The sequence below is a fragment of the Meleagris gallopavo genome, chromosome 12, assembly GCF_905368555.1.
Source record: "Meleagris gallopavo chromosome 12, MGAL_WU_HG_1.1, whole genome shotgun sequence".
In the NCBI taxonomy this organism is placed as follows: Eukaryota; Metazoa; Chordata; class Aves; order Galliformes; family Phasianidae; genus Meleagris; species Meleagris gallopavo.
This window is the reverse complement of record NC_139415.1, coordinates 6,268,842-6,286,717: the sequence shown is the minus strand read 5'-3', so window position 1 is coordinate 6,286,717 and position 17,876 is coordinate 6,268,842. Positions and strand designations below refer to the sequence as shown.

The 17,876-nt window shown below is 34.3% G+C and overlaps 1 protein-coding gene across 3 annotated transcripts in view; it reads left to right on the top strand.

Moving 5' to 3' along the window:
* MINDY2 (MINDY lysine 48 deubiquitinase 2) overlaps positions 1-16,200 on the top strand; it is a 35,432-nt gene extending 19,232 nt beyond the window's left edge. The window contains exons 7-10 of one of the 3 annotated variants that reach the window (XR_014885833.1): positions 6,707-6,880; positions 8,109-8,282; positions 9,759-12,176; positions 12,300-16,077. Coding sequence is in view for 2 of the 3 variants with exons in the window: in XM_085233887.1 (XP_085090013.1) it covers positions 6,707-6,880; positions 8,109-8,282; positions 9,759-9,878 (468 nt within the window). In the remaining variant the exon portion in view is untranslated. Of the gene's footprint in view, positions 1-6,706; positions 6,881-8,108; positions 8,283-9,758 lie in introns of all 3 variants that reach the window. The other 2 variants (XM_085233887.1, XM_085233888.1) reach the window with 2 other exon arrangements.
* Positions 16,201-17,876: the final 1,676 nt, after the last annotated feature.

Below are 17,876 nucleotides of genomic sequence, written 5' to 3'. Positions count from 1 at the left end.
TAGGTGCAGTGTTCTCTGTGCTGAGATTTATCAGTTTCTTTACACTTTGCTTTTAGTAGATTGATAGCTCTGCAAGTTTTAATGGGGTTTCTTTTGTTTCAGTTTCTGGCAGTTTCAGCAGTAGCTGGGTAAAGGTGAGAAGTCCATTAATTAGGAAAACGGAAAATGCAACATATGCCAGAAAAGACAAAGGAGTAAAATGAGTTTAATTCTGATTTGTGTTGTTATCACATAGATAAGGATAGCAATTGAGAAGTTTGTATTATATCTGGGGGTGGGTTCAGTAGATTTATTTTTTTTTTCTTTTTTCAGTTGCATTAGTGTTCTCCACATCTGATCTAGTGAGCTTGCTTTAGAGGTCATTGATGTTTTCTGCCTTAAATTTATTATCGCTAAATGCATATTGTAAGATAATTCCCTAATAAGGAATTATTTTGTGGATGTTTTAATGCAGAAATGGGAGAGTTGTAAACTCTGCTCACATCCTTAGCTCCTATAATCTGAGCATCCACGTTCAGTACAAAGAGTTTATGGTATTTATTATTCTGTGGTGTGTTGTCAATTTAAGAACAGATTTGCTCATGTGGGCAATACTTTACCCAGTAATTCTGAGTTTAGAGTGGCATTGCAGTGTCAGATCAAAGATCTTCATCTTATTGTTGGATTACCTATTTTGGAGAGCTGTGTTACTGAAATGACTTATGGAAGTATGAAGAAACATCCCAGTGCTCTCAATTTCTGCCTTTATTATTATTATATATATTTTATGTTACACGATACTGGATATAGGCAAGAACTCCTTGGGAATGCTGGACGTACTAGTGCCCAACTAGTATGGTTATTAGGCCAGCTAATATACATTATTTTATAATCTGCTTATTTTTTATCCAGTGTTCCTATCAACAGCAAGATTTTTGCATGTATAGTGAAGGAATTCATTGCATGTAAGGAAGGGAAAGGGAATGACTCCTTGCTCTCTGGCTTTCCTTTTAATGGTTTTTGGTGTTTGTTTTTTTTTTTTTTTTTTTTTTTTTTGCAGCTACAGTAACAGCATGGGTTCCAAATCTTTTTTTTTTTTTTTTTTTTAATACTATCAAGTGCTTCTTGCAACATCAGGAATAAAGTTACTAACATGAAGCTGTTACTAACATGAAGCAACATTTTGAATGATTCTGAATGCTTGGTGTAGATGAGTGTAGTATCAGTGTTGTTACATACTGTAGGCAAAAGCTAATTAACGCTCTGCTTGTCAGTCTGTACAGTGCAATTCTCTGCTAGTTATAGGGATAAAGGCAGTAATTTGGGCTCTCAGGTAGGCAACAGGAGGTGACTAGTTGTATTAGAATGCTTTTTAAAAGATCTGCTATTTTAAGAAGAATACTTGACTTGCAGACAAGGAGAGAAGCAAAACAGAATGGTTATCTAGTTTGGCCTGTTGCTGTATTCAAAAATATTTGTTAGTGTTTTGAAATATTCCTGTTCAGTGTAATATGTATAGACAACTTTAAAATGTTCATCTGCAGGCAGATAATTACCGAGTGATTTTTACTTACCTTTCTTTTCATTCCTTACTCAGGGAGTAAGTGCTAAATGGAAAGGACTCATTTAATAATACTTTTTTTTTTTTTTTTTTTTGAAAGTTAATGTGAATAATTTTGAAGAAATAATCTTCCTCTCAAGGCTTCAAATCTCTTATAAGGCTGCTGAGGTGATATTACAGTGTAACTGAAGATTCATTGACTGCATTTTAGAACACAGTATCAGTCAATTTCTTCAGTTTTAGTTTATTTAATATAGTGTTGGATAATTATAATTTTACTTCTCCAAAAAGTGAATAAAAATTGCATAATGCAATATGAAATTGTCATCCTTAATTTGGAAAGGTTTTGGTATTGAGATGATGTCAATAGGAAGTTTTGGCATATTTTTGAAAGTTTGTTTCATATAAAATGAAAGCAAATGAGGCAGTTCTAGTGTTTGCTGTCAAAGTATGGTGGATGTTTGTTAATGGCAATTCAGTTATCACGTACTGAATCCCTTTTGCTGTTTGTCCATTTGCCCAAGTAATCACTTAATCTACTTCCTATCAACTTAATTGCATATTAATAGTCTTAGCTCTTGTGATTATACAGTAATCATTTTCAACAATTAAAGATGTGATTTTTTTTTTTTTTTTGCCTTTGCTTTTCATTGCACAGATAATAAATACATCAAATGATAATTCCCTAGATCAAGAAAAAACAGGACTGTAAAGAGGGAATCAGTTTGGTAAGAATATCTTAGTTCAGTTGGAACTCTTCTCCCACTGATGTGACTATTATACGATCTGTCTATTTTCTTTGCTGAAAAGTAACAAGAAGTTTGCCTGTTTGGATTGTCAAGTATGTATGTTGCAGTGATGCTCTCTAGGTTTGTAAATGTTGGATTTCTGTTTCAGAACTCAAGGTGGGCTTTTGTTCAAGTACTAGATATATTTCGTACCAATAACCTCACTTTTTCCCTGTGAAAAAGGCATGAGTTTGGCATACTAGAGGCAATATAGCTTTTTCAAAACAGGTTTAAACATTCTGTCCCTTTCGTGGTACGTGTTCAGTTTTTATTCTGAGTAAACATTCTTTTTTATGCAGTTTGAATCAATTGGTGTTTATTACAAAAAAAAAAAAAAGTAACAGTTACAATATTCAGATTAGATTATTCTCAAAAAAAAAAAAAACAACCATGCATTCACATGAACATAAAACATCTTCGTAAAAATCAAAGGGTCTGATCCAGAAGTCCAAGGGAACATTTACATAGCCCTTAAGGATAACACCCAAAATGTTTGTCGTGCCTGTATGAAGCTAATGGACTTTGGCTTTCGTTTCAGTTTTCTAAACCACGGAAAACATGGTAATTGGCCTAGAGGTAGTTCAAAAGTATTCATTTGAATCACTTTTTCAGATCATGAAATTAACCTAGGAAATTATGTTTCACAACAACCAGTGACACCTGCAGCCTACACCTGTAAGCCTTTGAAATACCTTTTTTTTTTCTTTTGTGCACATCAGAAGATTGATAAAGACATACAGGAGTGCAATCTTTTTATCCTTCACTTTATTTAAGCCTTTCACATGTGAAACTATAAAATGTGGGCATTGGTCTACAATATATGGGTCTTGATTCTTAGGTTAGATAGTTTAATTATCCGCAATGTTAGTGTAGGCAAAGTTTACCTGAACTGTTATGCATTTGAGACCTTCTTTTGTTTTATTTCTTGGTTGTTAGTACGGACTAACCTCCTTGGGGACAGTCCATAAGACTGTTCATAAACATTTGAAAAAACACCTAAAAGTAATAAGTAGTACTTTAGAGGTAAGCAGTTAAATACATTTCTACCTTCATAAAAATCTTATTTCATAAACTATATTGTTGTTCTTGGCACTGTGTACTTGACAAGCATACTAGAGTTTGTTCACGAGCTGAATTGAATGATCTCAGAGTGCAGGTCATTCTGTGTTGAGTTTAACAGGCTAGAAAACAAATACATAATCAGGACCATGATCTATTAGGTAGGAAACATTGTTTTGTACCTTTTTTTCCTTTGTTTAATCCTCTTTCCTAACTTTTAAGTCCATTGTAAATGTTTCTAGCTAATAATTCTTACTGATCCTCTGAGTGTGCTCCCTTTTTCTCTTTTCCTCCTTGTATTTATATTGAGTAGAGCTCAGAAAACCTTCTGAACAAGAACAAGTATAGTGTAAAACAATTGGACACAGAAACTGTGGTGTTACATTGGTTGCATGTCCCTGTCTTGTAGCCACTTTATTCTCTATGCACTTCACAAGGCTGAGGAAGAGCTATGCAGTCAGACTGATCTCATCTATCATCTAGTAAGTGCTGGAAAATGGTGTCTGGTTCCTGACACCATGCATGTCCGTACGTAGCACAGCTGAAATGTACAGGCAGTACAACAGTTCTGTGACTGTTTTCCTGCATCACAGATGCCCTCAGTGGACTTGCTGATGAAGCATTTACGATTGGGAAGGAAACACACATGGCATTAAAACAGTGCCTGTAGCAAGTCTGTAGATAAGCTTATTATGAATAGAATGAGCACAAAAATCAAGTTCTGGAAAGACTGATTTTCTTTAGAAATGAGTAGCTATATTGCAGCTAGTGCACAAAGAAGTTGACTTATTTCCTGTATAAAACTGGAAGTTCTGCAATTGTCATTAGAAGTGACGTGAATGTTAGCAGTAACAGAGCCAGTCTTGGGAAGCTGGATTATTATTTTTTTTTAAATGTCATTAAAAATGATCCTAATATGAAGTACAGATCAAAAATGGGGAAGGAGTTGATCTCTGATCTGTGCTTTCCATTGCTTTCATTCAGATAACAGGATGAGGTGTTCTATCTCCTCACAGGTATGAGGGAGTCAATGTGTTGGTGGGCATCCTTTTGGTAGTGTAAAGCAGCTTGTTTTTGAATATTGCAATTGGTATATTGAAATTATAATGGTTTTGTTCTTAGGTAGCATGGTGACATGTAATAAGCTTATTGTCTTTCATTGGAGAGCTGTAAGAAATCTTTATTTTCTTTTAATTTATTCCTAAGGTATAATAGTTTTTAAATCAGTGTTCAGTTTGAGTTGTTCAGCTGAGGAAGACTTAGAAAGTAAGGCTATTAAAATTTGTGTCAGATTGAAGTAGTTTTCTATTCAAAACTTCAAGGTATTTTTAAATAATGTAGTAGATTTTAATTCCATGAAGGCAACAATACATTTTAATATTAGTTTGTGAAAAATTCAGCTTTCATGATCTCCCAACTCCTTATTTTAAGTTTTAATGTTTTCCAATTTCAGTATGATTAAAAAAGAGTTTATGAACTGTTTAAAAATTCATTCAAAGTGCTTAATGGTGTTTTAAAGGAAAAGTTGATCTATTTTTTTTTTCTTCTGCTTTTGTTTCAATCAACGTACTGATAAAAATAAAACTTCAAAGATTCAAATACACTTACCTTAGATTCTGTCATCTTTATTTTCTTACTTTTAAGCACTTCATACATTGGATGCTGTGAAATAGGTGTTCTGTGCAAACTGGAAGTGTTGTGAAATAGTTTTCTTCAGTTTCTTTGGATGATGTTAAACATCAGGAAGCAAATTTGTGTTAAGGTTGGCTTCCCAGGGAAAGATGATTTAATAGATCATGCTGTGTTATCAGAATTGTTACTGACAGTTTTATCTGTAAGCCTGCCTGTGCTTTCCAAAACTTTAGAATATCCATACATGCTGTATCATATAGCGTTCCAAAACTTGAACATATCTAGCAGTGCCCTCTGTGGTTGTTTTTTTTTAATCTGTTCTGTTGGGCCTTTTGTGTAAGCATGTCTTGTGGTATTAGGTAATATTAAAACAGTTGCTGTGTGTGGAGTTTCAAACAATCTGTTTGTTGTGTAGTACTCTTCAGCCACAGAAGAGATGTCTGTAAGCTTGAAGAGTCTTACTGGGACTGGAGATGTTTATCTCAGATAAACATTTTTCTCTCGTCCTGGGAGAAATCAGTGGGGTAGTTCTGTTCTTGTTGAATAGAGGTGGTGATTTCATTTTTCACCTTTCTTGCTTCAGTACATTTTTAACATGATGATCTTTAATCTACTCTGTATGATGCTGTAGTACTAACAGCAAACTTACATGTGTACCACAATAAAGTATTTTGGTTTGTTTTTTTCTACAGCTAAAATACTGCAATTAGCTGTATTTACTTGAATATTTTAGGTAATGTTAATGGAAACTTTGATCTTCATGTGTGCTGTATACTCAGTAATAACAATCTTGCATTGGCATGTAGCTTTAGAAGCATTAGGATTAGATTCAAATCCAACTAAATTGAATTTTAATTTTTTTTTTTCATGCTGCTTTGCTGTCCCTCAGATATGCCACAATATCTCAAAATGTGCTTTTAAATTCCTATCTGATTTCAGTCCTCTCCTATTCTTTCAACCTTTTCTTGTATTTCAGTCTTCCCCTGCTTCAACTTCTGGATTTGTTAGTATTGCCTCTCACTTCCAGACCAGCCCATTTTATAATTTCAGATTTTGAAACTAATAGAGAAATTTCACTTTGTGGGACTGTGAAAAGGATAAAATCCAACGGAAGCAGTTGTTGATGACAGATGATAGCAAGAATCTTTTTTTCCCCCAATTGAACTAAATCCCAGCTTGCATTTTAAAAAGCAAAACAAAAAACATACTAAGACACAATCAAATTTTGAGATAAAGCCATTTTGAGCCAATGCCTCTTGGATTATTTGGAAAGATCATCTTTGTCTCCAGATCTTGCCTTTCAAATTTAACTTGATTTGTCCTGGGACAATCAATGTTGTCAATCTCAAGTCCTATTTCTCACATATGTTTCCAAGGAGTTGACAAGGTTTATGTTTGTTTCTTTACATTAATTTATACTAAATATTGAACTTTAATGTTATAGTGGAGAAAAATAGAAGATACATAATACAGAAATTAAATATGGTTGCTATTTTAGCAATGAATACTAGTATCTAGTTTCTTAATGCCATATATGGAGCCATTTAAATTTATATTTCACTAAAAAAAATCAAAATTAATGTTCTACTGGAATGAAACAGTTATAATTAGCAAAAATTATCAGCTAATTTATCACACTGAGATGTCATTTCTATAGGTTTACAGGTTTTCCCATCTTTCTGCGTAGGGTCAACTTTACCTGCTGGTAACAGACCAAGGTTTTCTTACAGAAGAGAAAGTTGTCTGGGAAAGCTTGCACAATGTGGATGGGGATGGAAATTTCTGTGACTCTGAGTTCCACCTACGGCCTCCTTCAGACCCTGAAACTGTCTACAGAGGGCAGCAGGATCAAATAGATCAAGTACTGGATTTGTGCCTCTCTACTGTATTTTTCTGTTTTCTTCTGACTATACACAGTAAATACCATGTATTTCTAGCCAGACATGTATGAACCTATAAATTAGAAAAGAATGCCTTATACACTTAGAATGAGGTTCTTAAAAGTGCTCGGGGAGAGGAAGACTAGGACCAACCATGAATAGTTTGAAAAACCTGCTTTTAATCTTTGAGAATCCCTTTCTTCAAAAAACTTTGAGTAGAAATGTCACATCTGCCTTATGTATGGAAACAGGGGAAGTATTGAAACTATATACTTCTTCCTGTCTAATAAATTCATTTCACTACGTTGTCATAAGTGAACTTTGTGTTGTGATGCCCGCTTTGCTGAATTTAGGTCAGAGCTATAGCAGATTGCACATGGTGATCATTGTTTGTTTTTTTTTTAACAAATAATAGTTTGTGGAAGTCCTGTCTGAGACAAGACCTACTTGTGTTAACACATAAATGCATAGCAAGAGCACTTGTAAATCTTATATTCTAAATAAGGAAAATGAATTCATAATCCCTGTTATTTTTATCAGATACTTAAAAATGTATGTGAATAAGCAAATGCTTTCGAAAAGACTCAAACACTGTACATCTTTTTGTGGAATAAACAATCTGGTAGAGATAACAGGGCTAGTAGTATCTTGAGTAGTCAGTGCTGTCTGTCTGTTTGGACATATTAAAACTATTTTTGAGTATTTTCTTCTTGGTTTAGGAACTAGTGTTTCTCATTGATTCACACACTACACTGTTCAGTCCAGTGGGGACAGATGATCTGTTGATCATAAGTGACAGGATTCTAATTTCTAATTTGCTCTTTCTGTGACAGCATTCAAATCACTACTTCTGCTTAGAACTAGCATGAGCTAAACACTGTACTTTGACTGTTGTCAAGGTAAAAGAATTTAAACCTGAAAGCAGTTGTTTGGTTTTTTTTTTTTTTCTCCTATGTTGAGACATAGGAACACTGAGGGGAAAATTGTAAAGTAGCTGTATTTATTCTTTTTTCCCCCTTCCACCCCCCAGCATTTCTGCAGTTCATGTTACAAGCAGGTTCTGAAACAGAACTTCTGAGAAAGATGCATTTGTAGATGGTTAGAGTAAAGGGGATGGTACTGTATGGCTGCCCTTATTGAAAAATTTACTTGACATGACTTCGCTCTTTTCTATATGAAAGAACATTAATATACAGGTTTACTGTTTAGGATTATTTGATGGCTTTGTCTCTACAACAAGAGCAGCAAAATCAAGAGATTAACTGGGAACAGATACCAGAAGGAATCAGCGATCTAGAGCTAGCAAAGAAGCTCCAAGAAGAGGAGGATAGGCGAGCTTCTCAGTACTATCAGGAGCAAGAACAAGCAGCTGCTCAGGTCCAGGTAAGAAAGCATTATCACAGAATATGACCACTAGTTATAGTGAGTATTAACTTCATAGTTATATAGACACATCTGCATTGTAAATGTCTCAGAGAATTAGGACTGATGCTGTTCAAGTGATACGCAGTATTTTTTAAGAACCCTATAGTTACCTTGTTATTTGCTGCTAGAAGACAGGACCATGCACACAGATATGGCAGTTGTTGCTATTTAAATACTTCAGAGCATTTCTAACCTAAATCAAAGTTGCACTTATGCAGTTTAAGTTGAAATGATGGGATGTGTTACTACTTTAGGTTACAAAGATTTTATTAAAAATACACAATTTATAAAACAGTGTTCAAGCAGAAGCTTTTCAATGATAGTCAGTTTTCATTTTGTCTTGTGGAAGATTGTGGTTTTACTATTTTTTAGGTATTTTAGTCTGTGACACCTTGTGAATTTATTCTATCCTGTTCCAAAATAGGAAATTAACGGTTGCTACTAGTATGCCTTTCCCAGCCCCCTTCTCCATAAGCAGTTCCATTCAGAATGCTTGGAAAATGTCATTCATGAGTGTATAAGTTGCCATATAACTGAACTTTAATGCAAGAGACAGTATTAAAGTTGTTCTGAATTCAGGGATTTCTTAACTAATTGAGACTTTCTTTACACACACACACACACACACACACACACTTGTATCAAAATATATGTATTACATATTTGTAAATAGAAGCAATCTGAAGAATCTTTGGATGGCCTGTGCCAGTTCAGAACCCTTGATTGCCACTAATTGTTAAAGACAAAATGAGAATTTCTGACAGTTAAAAGAGCTGTTATTTCTGCTATATTAAGCTTATTGCTTTAATATCAGTACTTGTAGTTGCTCCTAAGATGTGAACGGGGTCCAAGGAGAGATTCACTTCTGCTGGTTGCAAAATGGCAGAAAAAATCTCCTTAACAGGATGTAGTGGCATCATCATTTGCAGCTGTGAGTGGATAGTAGCTAGATAAAATGAAGTAGCAAAACTTCTGCTGTGTTTTGTTGTATACCACCCACCAACTGCTTCAGTACTTTCTAGAAATGGGCTATAAAAAAAACTCTGCATTAATACATTTAGTCATCAGTCAGCTTTTTCAGTCCACAACTTCTCTAATGTAGATTATGTTTTTATAAATAAAATGGAGAAAATTTTCCAGTATAGTAAATATTGAAGTGCCATAAAATGTTTGATTCTAAACTGTATTATTAGAAGAACTGATCTGAATATATAAGCACAATAGAAGAGACACACAGGACTTGAAATGTATTTTCAGAAATATGCTTGCATGAAGGGCTTTGTAGAATTCATACTGAAAGACCTTCTATCTGTTTTCTGCTGTTTGCATTTTAGTTAGATTCAAGTTCATGGAAGTTTAATACTTGAAACTGTTCAATCTGCAATTATAGCATCGTGTTTTATTCAGAATGCTGTTTGTTTGTTTTCTGTGTAGCAGGTGCAAGGTGCTCCTTCTCCAGCAAGTGGAAGACAATCTGGGAGCAATGAACGCAAACGTAAGGAGCCTCGAGAGAAAGAGAGAGAAAAAGAGAAGAATAGCTGTGTTCTCTTGTAACAGTAAATGGATGACAGCATGGAGCCAAGTGCATGTCCTCAGAAGCAAAAACAAGGAGTAAAAAGGAAGACAAACCCGTTACATGCCGCCTGTGCCTGATTACCCCACGGATTTTGTTCACGTTTCAGGAGAAGATGGGTGACTTTGTTACAATCATATAGACTTTCTTCAAAGTCATAGTGTGTGCTGCTTGAGATGGAATTCCAAATCACAGTTGGATGTGGCTGTGCTTTGAGTTAGTCATAAGAAATACTGCACCTTGTAGCTAAAAACACAAGTTATGGCAAGTTTTGTGTCATAGTGACATCCATTATGTATTACATCAGTAAGCTGTTTTATCTTCCACTCTAAACAAAGGAGGTAACTGGTTTTGTTTAAGACTTTTCTTAAAGTATGTACACTAGCACAACAAAATCTTGTGTTACTTTCATGGTATGAAACTATATCTTAGGCTGGGTATAGTCTTCACAACATAAGCGCCCAAATAACAGATGGGTGGTGCCTCCTCAGTGTTTCCAGATATCTTTGCTTCTGGATCTAGTACGTTTGTTTTTTTGAACCCAGATTTATACTGTGTTAGTGCTGTTGTTGCATCTCTTTGCCAGCTTTCTTGCCCCAAGAGTACATGACTTGATCACATAAAAAAAATTGTTATTAAAAAATGGGGCATTTATTAATGAGCAAGATGAATATCATTTGTTTTTCTTGCAATTACAAACTGGGTATGACAACTCAGATGTTATCAGGGTTAAACAAGTAATTTTATAGGTCATTTCTTTTCCTTTAAGTATTTTTTTCCTCTTGTAGGTAAACTGGACCAGATAGGAACTTATTTATTGACCTCTCCATATGATAGGTAAAAAGCGAGAGGGCACTAAGGTCCATAATAATTCTTATTCTGTCTAAGAATGCAGAGTTAAAATAACTATCTATCTGCCTTTTTTTCCAGAAGTACCTTGAACTTTAACATGACGTTAACACGTTCACTTGTATAGTTGAGCAAGTGTAATGTAATTAAATACATACTTTGCTTTCTAAATCATATATCCTTAAAAAGCACACTTAAGAAGGGTGAGAGAAAAGCTAGGCTGATCTCTTGAGATAGTTTGGAAAGGCGGTCAGGTGTAATATTTTGTTTTAAATAGCTAATTTAGGATTTTTGGAAACCAGGTTTTTCTAATTTATGGGAACCAAACAAAGATATTGCATCTTCTAGTATCTATAGAATATAGGAATGGGATGCTCACTGAATTTTGAGGGGACCACAACTCCTCCTCCGCTTATGTTAAGTCAGTAACAGTTATCTTCTTGCTGAACCTTTTTGATAAAATTTGTATTTCACAATTTGTAGATACTTTTGAAAACGGCTGCTTCTCCTGGACAAGCCAATTGCTTGCACGAGTCTGGGACAGCTGAAGTAGCTGGTGGGATATGACATTCCTGCTGTCAGGGGTTTGGATAATGTCTGTAAGAGAGAGGCTGTCTAAACACAAGTTGACAACAAAAGCTGCTTTAAAACTATTTCAAGCAGAGCTGCTGAGATGATCCTAGAATGAAAATTAGATGTGTAAAGGAAGAATGTCTTATTAAATGAAGAGCCAGTTTTTACCACTTTTTTATTCCATGTTTTTTTTCTTTTGTTTTTCAATTTTGTTATAATTTTTGTTTTATAAAGATGAAGTAATGAATGATAGATCTCTAATATGTAAATTGTAAATGTAAAAAAAATTCTCTATATTCTCTAGTAAAGTCATGCCCAGGAAAGTCATTTTAACACATAATATATGCAGCTTAGATAAATTTCTATGTCAAAGCAAAGGTTGACCACTTTTTTTCCTTTGCAGCAGCCTAACTTATTCAAACAAACTAGTGTGATGGAGGATCACCAACATAATGACTTGTCTACATTAAGCAAATTACAAAATATTTCAGTAGTGACAATAATGAAGACTTAAAGGCAGAATGTTGTTTAAAAACATTCTGTTACTAAGATTTTTTCCAAATTTGTGTATTTACATTTATTTATTACCCTTGAAAAATAAATATGTCAAGCTAAGTGTTTGTTATCTTATTATTTTCAGTACAGTGTTGCCACTTTAAGTTTTGTAACAAATTTGACTTGAACAGGCATTGTGGCTGTTGTAGATGCTTTTTGCCTGAAATACTTGCTTGTATTAGAATAATTCTTGTAGTATTTCTAGTTTCAGACAGATGTGCCTGAAGCCTTATGTACTGTAGTGATCACAGTGCCATTTGGTCACAATGAAAGAAAAGTTAAATGTCATCGTTCATCACAAAGTAAGTCTGGACTCCCCAGTAATTCCGTTTCTTTTTCAATAAAAGAGTAAAGTTTTCAGGTTATTTGAGATGACAGGGATGCTATTCAAACAGTTTTCTGTTAATATACTGTTTTCTTTACAGGACTCAAGGCTTTGGAGAAAAGCTAAAGAACTCCTGAGATGTAGGGCATCGTTCTGCATGGGTTGAGTTTGCTAGTGGCAAAAGTTATAAGTAAGGTGAGCTTGTTAACATCAAAAATTAAGCATCTGGAAGCTTAATTAATGCCCTACTGTGACTAACTACTTCAAAAGAAACTGTCACAGTTGGCATATAAGACAATATGTGATGAATTAAAAACTGAACAGAACCTCTTTTATCTGTAGTAGTAAACTTGGAAAACAGTATCACAGAGTAACCAGGGAGCACCAGCAAAGATGCTGTGTACTGGCTCTGGCACTTATGCTCTTTTTCAAAGCTCATGTTCTGGCAAAAAGTTATCCTTGACTTAGACTTAGACTTTAAATTTGTTATAGAATTTAGCATGTACACACTACAACTACCTACAAAATGTATATGAAAGTGTCATAGAAGTAGAGTAGAGCTTGTTTTCCACTAGATAAAAGCTAGCACAGAAGACAGAATCATAGAATTCCTTCTTGTTATGTTATAGCTGTGTAATAAAGCTCAGTACAAGTACTGAAACTAGCAAAAAGTTGAGCACTGCCATAGTGTTAAATGTTGTTCTAAAAGGCACTTTATAAATGCTCAAATCTACCACTTTTCTTAAGTGACATTAATATGTAACCTGAGGCCCAACAAAGCAGATCCAAATGAAGATTGTAACATAAGAAAAATTAACATTCCTGAAAATACACTTAAACACAATGCAAAAAATATCCCTTTGTAGCAAGCCATCCACTTAATATAATGAAGAGTGCATTCAGATTGTCTTAAGAGAGCTCTTCTTGTGCATCACAGACATGAGTTTAAAAATGCAGCATATGCTCTTCTGTATACACTTGCATTGGATTGATAGTCTCTACACTCGATACTTCACATCACTGTCAAGTATTTCTTCAAAATTGTATACACAAATTCTTGAAAAAAATTTCCAGTTATGTAATAAAAGGTAATTCAGCTTCTTGAAATTGCATCTTCTGGTGTATTCAACAGGAAATACTACAGTAAAATGTGAAGCTGATATACTTGTAGCTGAACCCTTTTTCCCTGCTACAATTGACGTATAACCCAAAGCTAACTCATTGGCTTGAACAATTTTTTTTTTTTTTTACTGTCAGGATGCTTACTGCAGTAGCTGAAATTTATATTACGTAAATCTTTAAATAAAACGTAATGAATTAAGAACTGTATTTTATATAAAACAGACTCTTAGAGGTTGTAGTCTTAAAGAGATTACTCAACAAGTGCAGGTTAATTGATGCAGTGTCCTTGTTAGAAAGCATATTGCAGAAAAGCAAAAATAACAGCCTTTAGTTTGGTTGAAATGTAATGCTCACAGTTCTCCATCTATCCTATGAGACTTTGGTAACAAGAAAAATCTGATATGTGTTCACGTAGTCCAGTGACAACAAATGTCAATGCAAGTTTTGTGCAGTTACTTTATTTTCTGTTAAGCATATTCAGCACTAGACTGGTTGCAGCGTTATGTTGAGGAGGAAAATCTAGTGAGGTAAATGACATCCAAATCCACCTACCCAGAAATCTTTTTGATGTTAATTTTCACTGTGTTTTTATATAGGTCCTTCTTGTTAACAGCTTGTTTTTGTAGTTGTCCAGTAGAAGAGCAACATATTGAAGCTCAGTTACCACTTCCTATGAAGAAGTGTGGTGGGGAAATAGAGTGAAGTGACTAGAACATAAAGATCTCTGTGCCACGTAATTTTCTTGAAATTGGGAAAGGATTTGTCCCTAATTTTGCTGTAGCATAATAAATACCTGTAGGACAGCATGTACTGGCCAAATCTTCTCACCCAAGTAATGACCAGCATACTTGCTCATGTCTGTCCCGGTACATCTCCTCTTTACTGTCATAGTGTTACTAGGCCAAGGCTAGCTGTTCAAACCTTCTGATGACTCAAAATTTTTATTAAATGTCTGTTGTCTACTGGTGAATTTTGATTTTGTCAGGTCTGCCACTTTGAGCTCTCTTACCTGAAGAATTACCTCTGGAGAACTTGCTTTAAGTTCTTTACTGCCTTTAACGTCACTGTTCTGGTTTATATGATTATTACTTTTGCTGCTTGAAGGTTGCAGTGAACAATTCATTATTTTCTGAGAAATTGAAGTATCTAGTTAATTATCCTTAGAAGTCAAAATACCATGTGTGCTTCTACATGGCAGCAAAGAACAACTTCGGACAAAACGCTAGGCTTGGGAAATGCATGGGGGGAATGATTCAGCTGAGCAACAGTACTCAAAATGTTTTAGCTTAAACAATATACTTAACAACAAACTATTGTAACAATATGAAAAGGCTATGTCAGTGCTCATGTCACTAGTTGAGTCACACATTTAAGGAAGTAGGTGCTGGTGTTGTGCCTAACAGCCTTGCTGAGGCCAAAAGTGAGTGAAATTTGACTATGCTACAGACAAACACCAAGCCAAATCTTGGTACTGGGTGGGGGCATAAAAACTTGCACAAGTTTTATATTTCTTTCAATTAATTGAGAATGTCCTTTCAATTCAAGTCCTGTCCAGTTTATGAATTTCACAATCACTTAAACAAGGGAAGTGATCTACGAGTGATGTGAGACAGTGCCTTTAGCTCACACAAACTGAGATCTCCTGAGCAGAATCCAGAAAGGTGGATGAAGTAGCACTAATAATACTGTATTGCTACTGTAGACAGGACAATATGAGCTTCACCATGCAGTGTGTCAAATCCAAGTATCTAACGTCCTAAGTCCATATTGCATTCATTATTTGGACTGACTATAGCATGAATATTTCAGCCCATGCCAAAGGTGCACTTCTTTGTTGTGGAAAAAAAAAAACTACACAATTAGACAACTGCTTTCTTAATAGACTTTCAAAAGACCTTAAACTGTTCTTTTTGGAATTTTTAGTCTTGGGAAATTAATAAAAAAAAACCTTGAGTAGGAAATATAATGAGATTTGACAGTGTTTTTTCTTTTGTAGTAGAGTTATAGGGAAGATAATATTGAGGGGGGGAAAACACAATCAAATTTAATTTTGTATGAGAATGTTGTATTTACTTATGTATGTTGCAGTCACCGTTTAGAACTGATAAATTGCTTCATCAGTAACAAGCCTTTGCTCTAGAAGTACAGTTAGGAACGGATTTATTTATAAATATGTAATGCTGTTTTTTCAGCTTTAGTTTTCATTGTACGTTGCTATAGTTAACAGTTCAAAACTACCTTACAGTGACTGCTGGTGGCTGAATGTGTTTTTGGATCCTTTAAACTTTGGGAGCAGTATTTCAATACTTCTAGCACTCCAAATTTTTTGACTGTCTCTCCAGTCCAACCTCATACTGAAATGAACGAGGAAGAAACTGAAACATGGCATTTCAGTGTAAGCTTAAGCATGCCAGTCATGCAATTAATTACAATTGGGAAATCTTGGAGTAAACAAAGAGTCCACTTTTTAAAGTAAGTCTACTGTCAGATTGCCCTTTGTGTTTTTAGTATGCATTTTCAGTACTCAGTATCAAAGAAAAGTTTATTTTCTCCTCAGTATTTTAGTGCCAAGGCAACAACTGTTCTCTTAATTGTCGGTTGGTTTTTCATCATTATTGTTTTATTGCAGATTAAGTACAGCCAAAAAGAGCTGTTTTATGTTAATTACTGCTTTTGTTTATAGCTGGCTTTTGGTGGAGTCCTTTAGCTTCAAAGCAGATTTTATATGAGGTGAATAAATAAAATGTTCTGCTTTCTTTGTTTTCCTTTTTTTTTTTTTTTTGCCAGTTACAGCTGTGACAGACTTTAAAATGGAGTTCTATTTACTACAGAAAAAAAATACTGCTTTTGGAAATAAAACTTTTCTTTCACTTGCAAAAGTTTACTAACTGGTTGTCTTAAAGACTATTACAGATACAGTGAACCTGCCTGGGAATTATTAAACTACTTATAATTCAGCAATTTGCATTTTTATCCTGACTAGTTGTAATAATTACATATTCATTTTATATGCTCTAATTACAGCAGTATGTTTACATTTCTTACATACTTTAACTTTGCACATGTTCTTTAAAAACCTATAAAAGAATGAAACTCAAGCAAATTGTACATTCTCCACTGTTGACTCTCTTACCATGCTGTCTTGATACTATGTTTTAACCAAGTAATTCAAAGCCAGAAGTTACTTCAGAAAAGTGCTAGATTTCCTTCTGAAATCCCTGCGTTCAAGCTGCTGTGCGTACACCTGCTGCAACTGTGCAATTGCTTAGCAGTCTTAAATCATAAGTTTAGGCGTGAGCCCAAAGCTTATTTGTAATATAAATGGTCTGGTTTAACAGGAAATATACAGAAGCTACTATAGATTCACTGGGAAAGGGAAGAAGTTTGAAGTTGTAAAGATGTTTTTTTACAAGTATGACACAACTAAATCCATTCACGCAGTATCGTTTATACCCAAGCATGTGATGGAAGACCTTTTCATTTTGATGCTACACCATTACCCAGTATTGCAGTGGTATCACCTACTGCCTGTTTTGTATTTTCAAAGCCTTAATTGTTTATGTTGTATTTATTTTTTAGAGACTGTGATAAGGAATGGACACTTTCCTTGTAAACCATTAATTTTGAACACTTTAAATCATTTTTGGAAAAGTTTAATTCTGTACTTAATACCCCTTTTGTTTTGTACCACAAAAACAATATTGCTAAGTTACTTTTTAAAGAATGTCTCTATAGCTTAAAAATCTTTACCCTGATGAGATCTATTTTGATTAATAGCCTTCTGAAAATCATCATCTGTAAATAAATTTCATTTAGGAATTTAAACTCATTCATAGTAGTCAAGGTTGGATGAGGTATTCAAATAAAAGCCACTGTGCAGAAGGACAGACTTCAATCTACCTAAATACTTTCAAAAGTCAAAGTTTGAGACCATTTTTTTTTTAATTCATTTTTCATTTAGTTTCAGTTAGCATATCCACATACGCAGATTTATAAATAAATAAAATAACATTAAGAAACATTATGTCCGTAGAGGCTACAGTGCATATCTAGTCTTCTCTACTGTAGGCAAGATGAAGAGTCACCTCTCTAGTTTTATTTCTGTGCTGCTCACTTGACTTTGCCTTTAACTTTCATATTTCTTATTCAATCCATCAGTGACTGCAAACTCATCCTCCAGTAGCTACGTATTTTGTGTTGTCACTTTTGAAGCACATATTACAGTCAAATTGCATAATTTTCAAATACTCTCTAGCTTAGTAACTTGTACTTATTATAATCTACTGGAAAAAAGTCTTAGACCCAATAGTAATAAGAACTGAGATGCGTTAAATTACTTTCTAGATAAACATCCCAACACTTGCTAATATAGCATTTTTTATTTAAACGTAAGGAATATTTATAAAAGATAAACTATAGAAACTGTTGTACCAGTCAATTCCCTCCCACCATTCCTGAAAGGTTATTTACAGGAAAACAATTTCACTCACTTTATTTCAGTTTTCTGGAATGTTCCAGATACTTAACACACCAAATGAGTAACTGAGCATGGCAA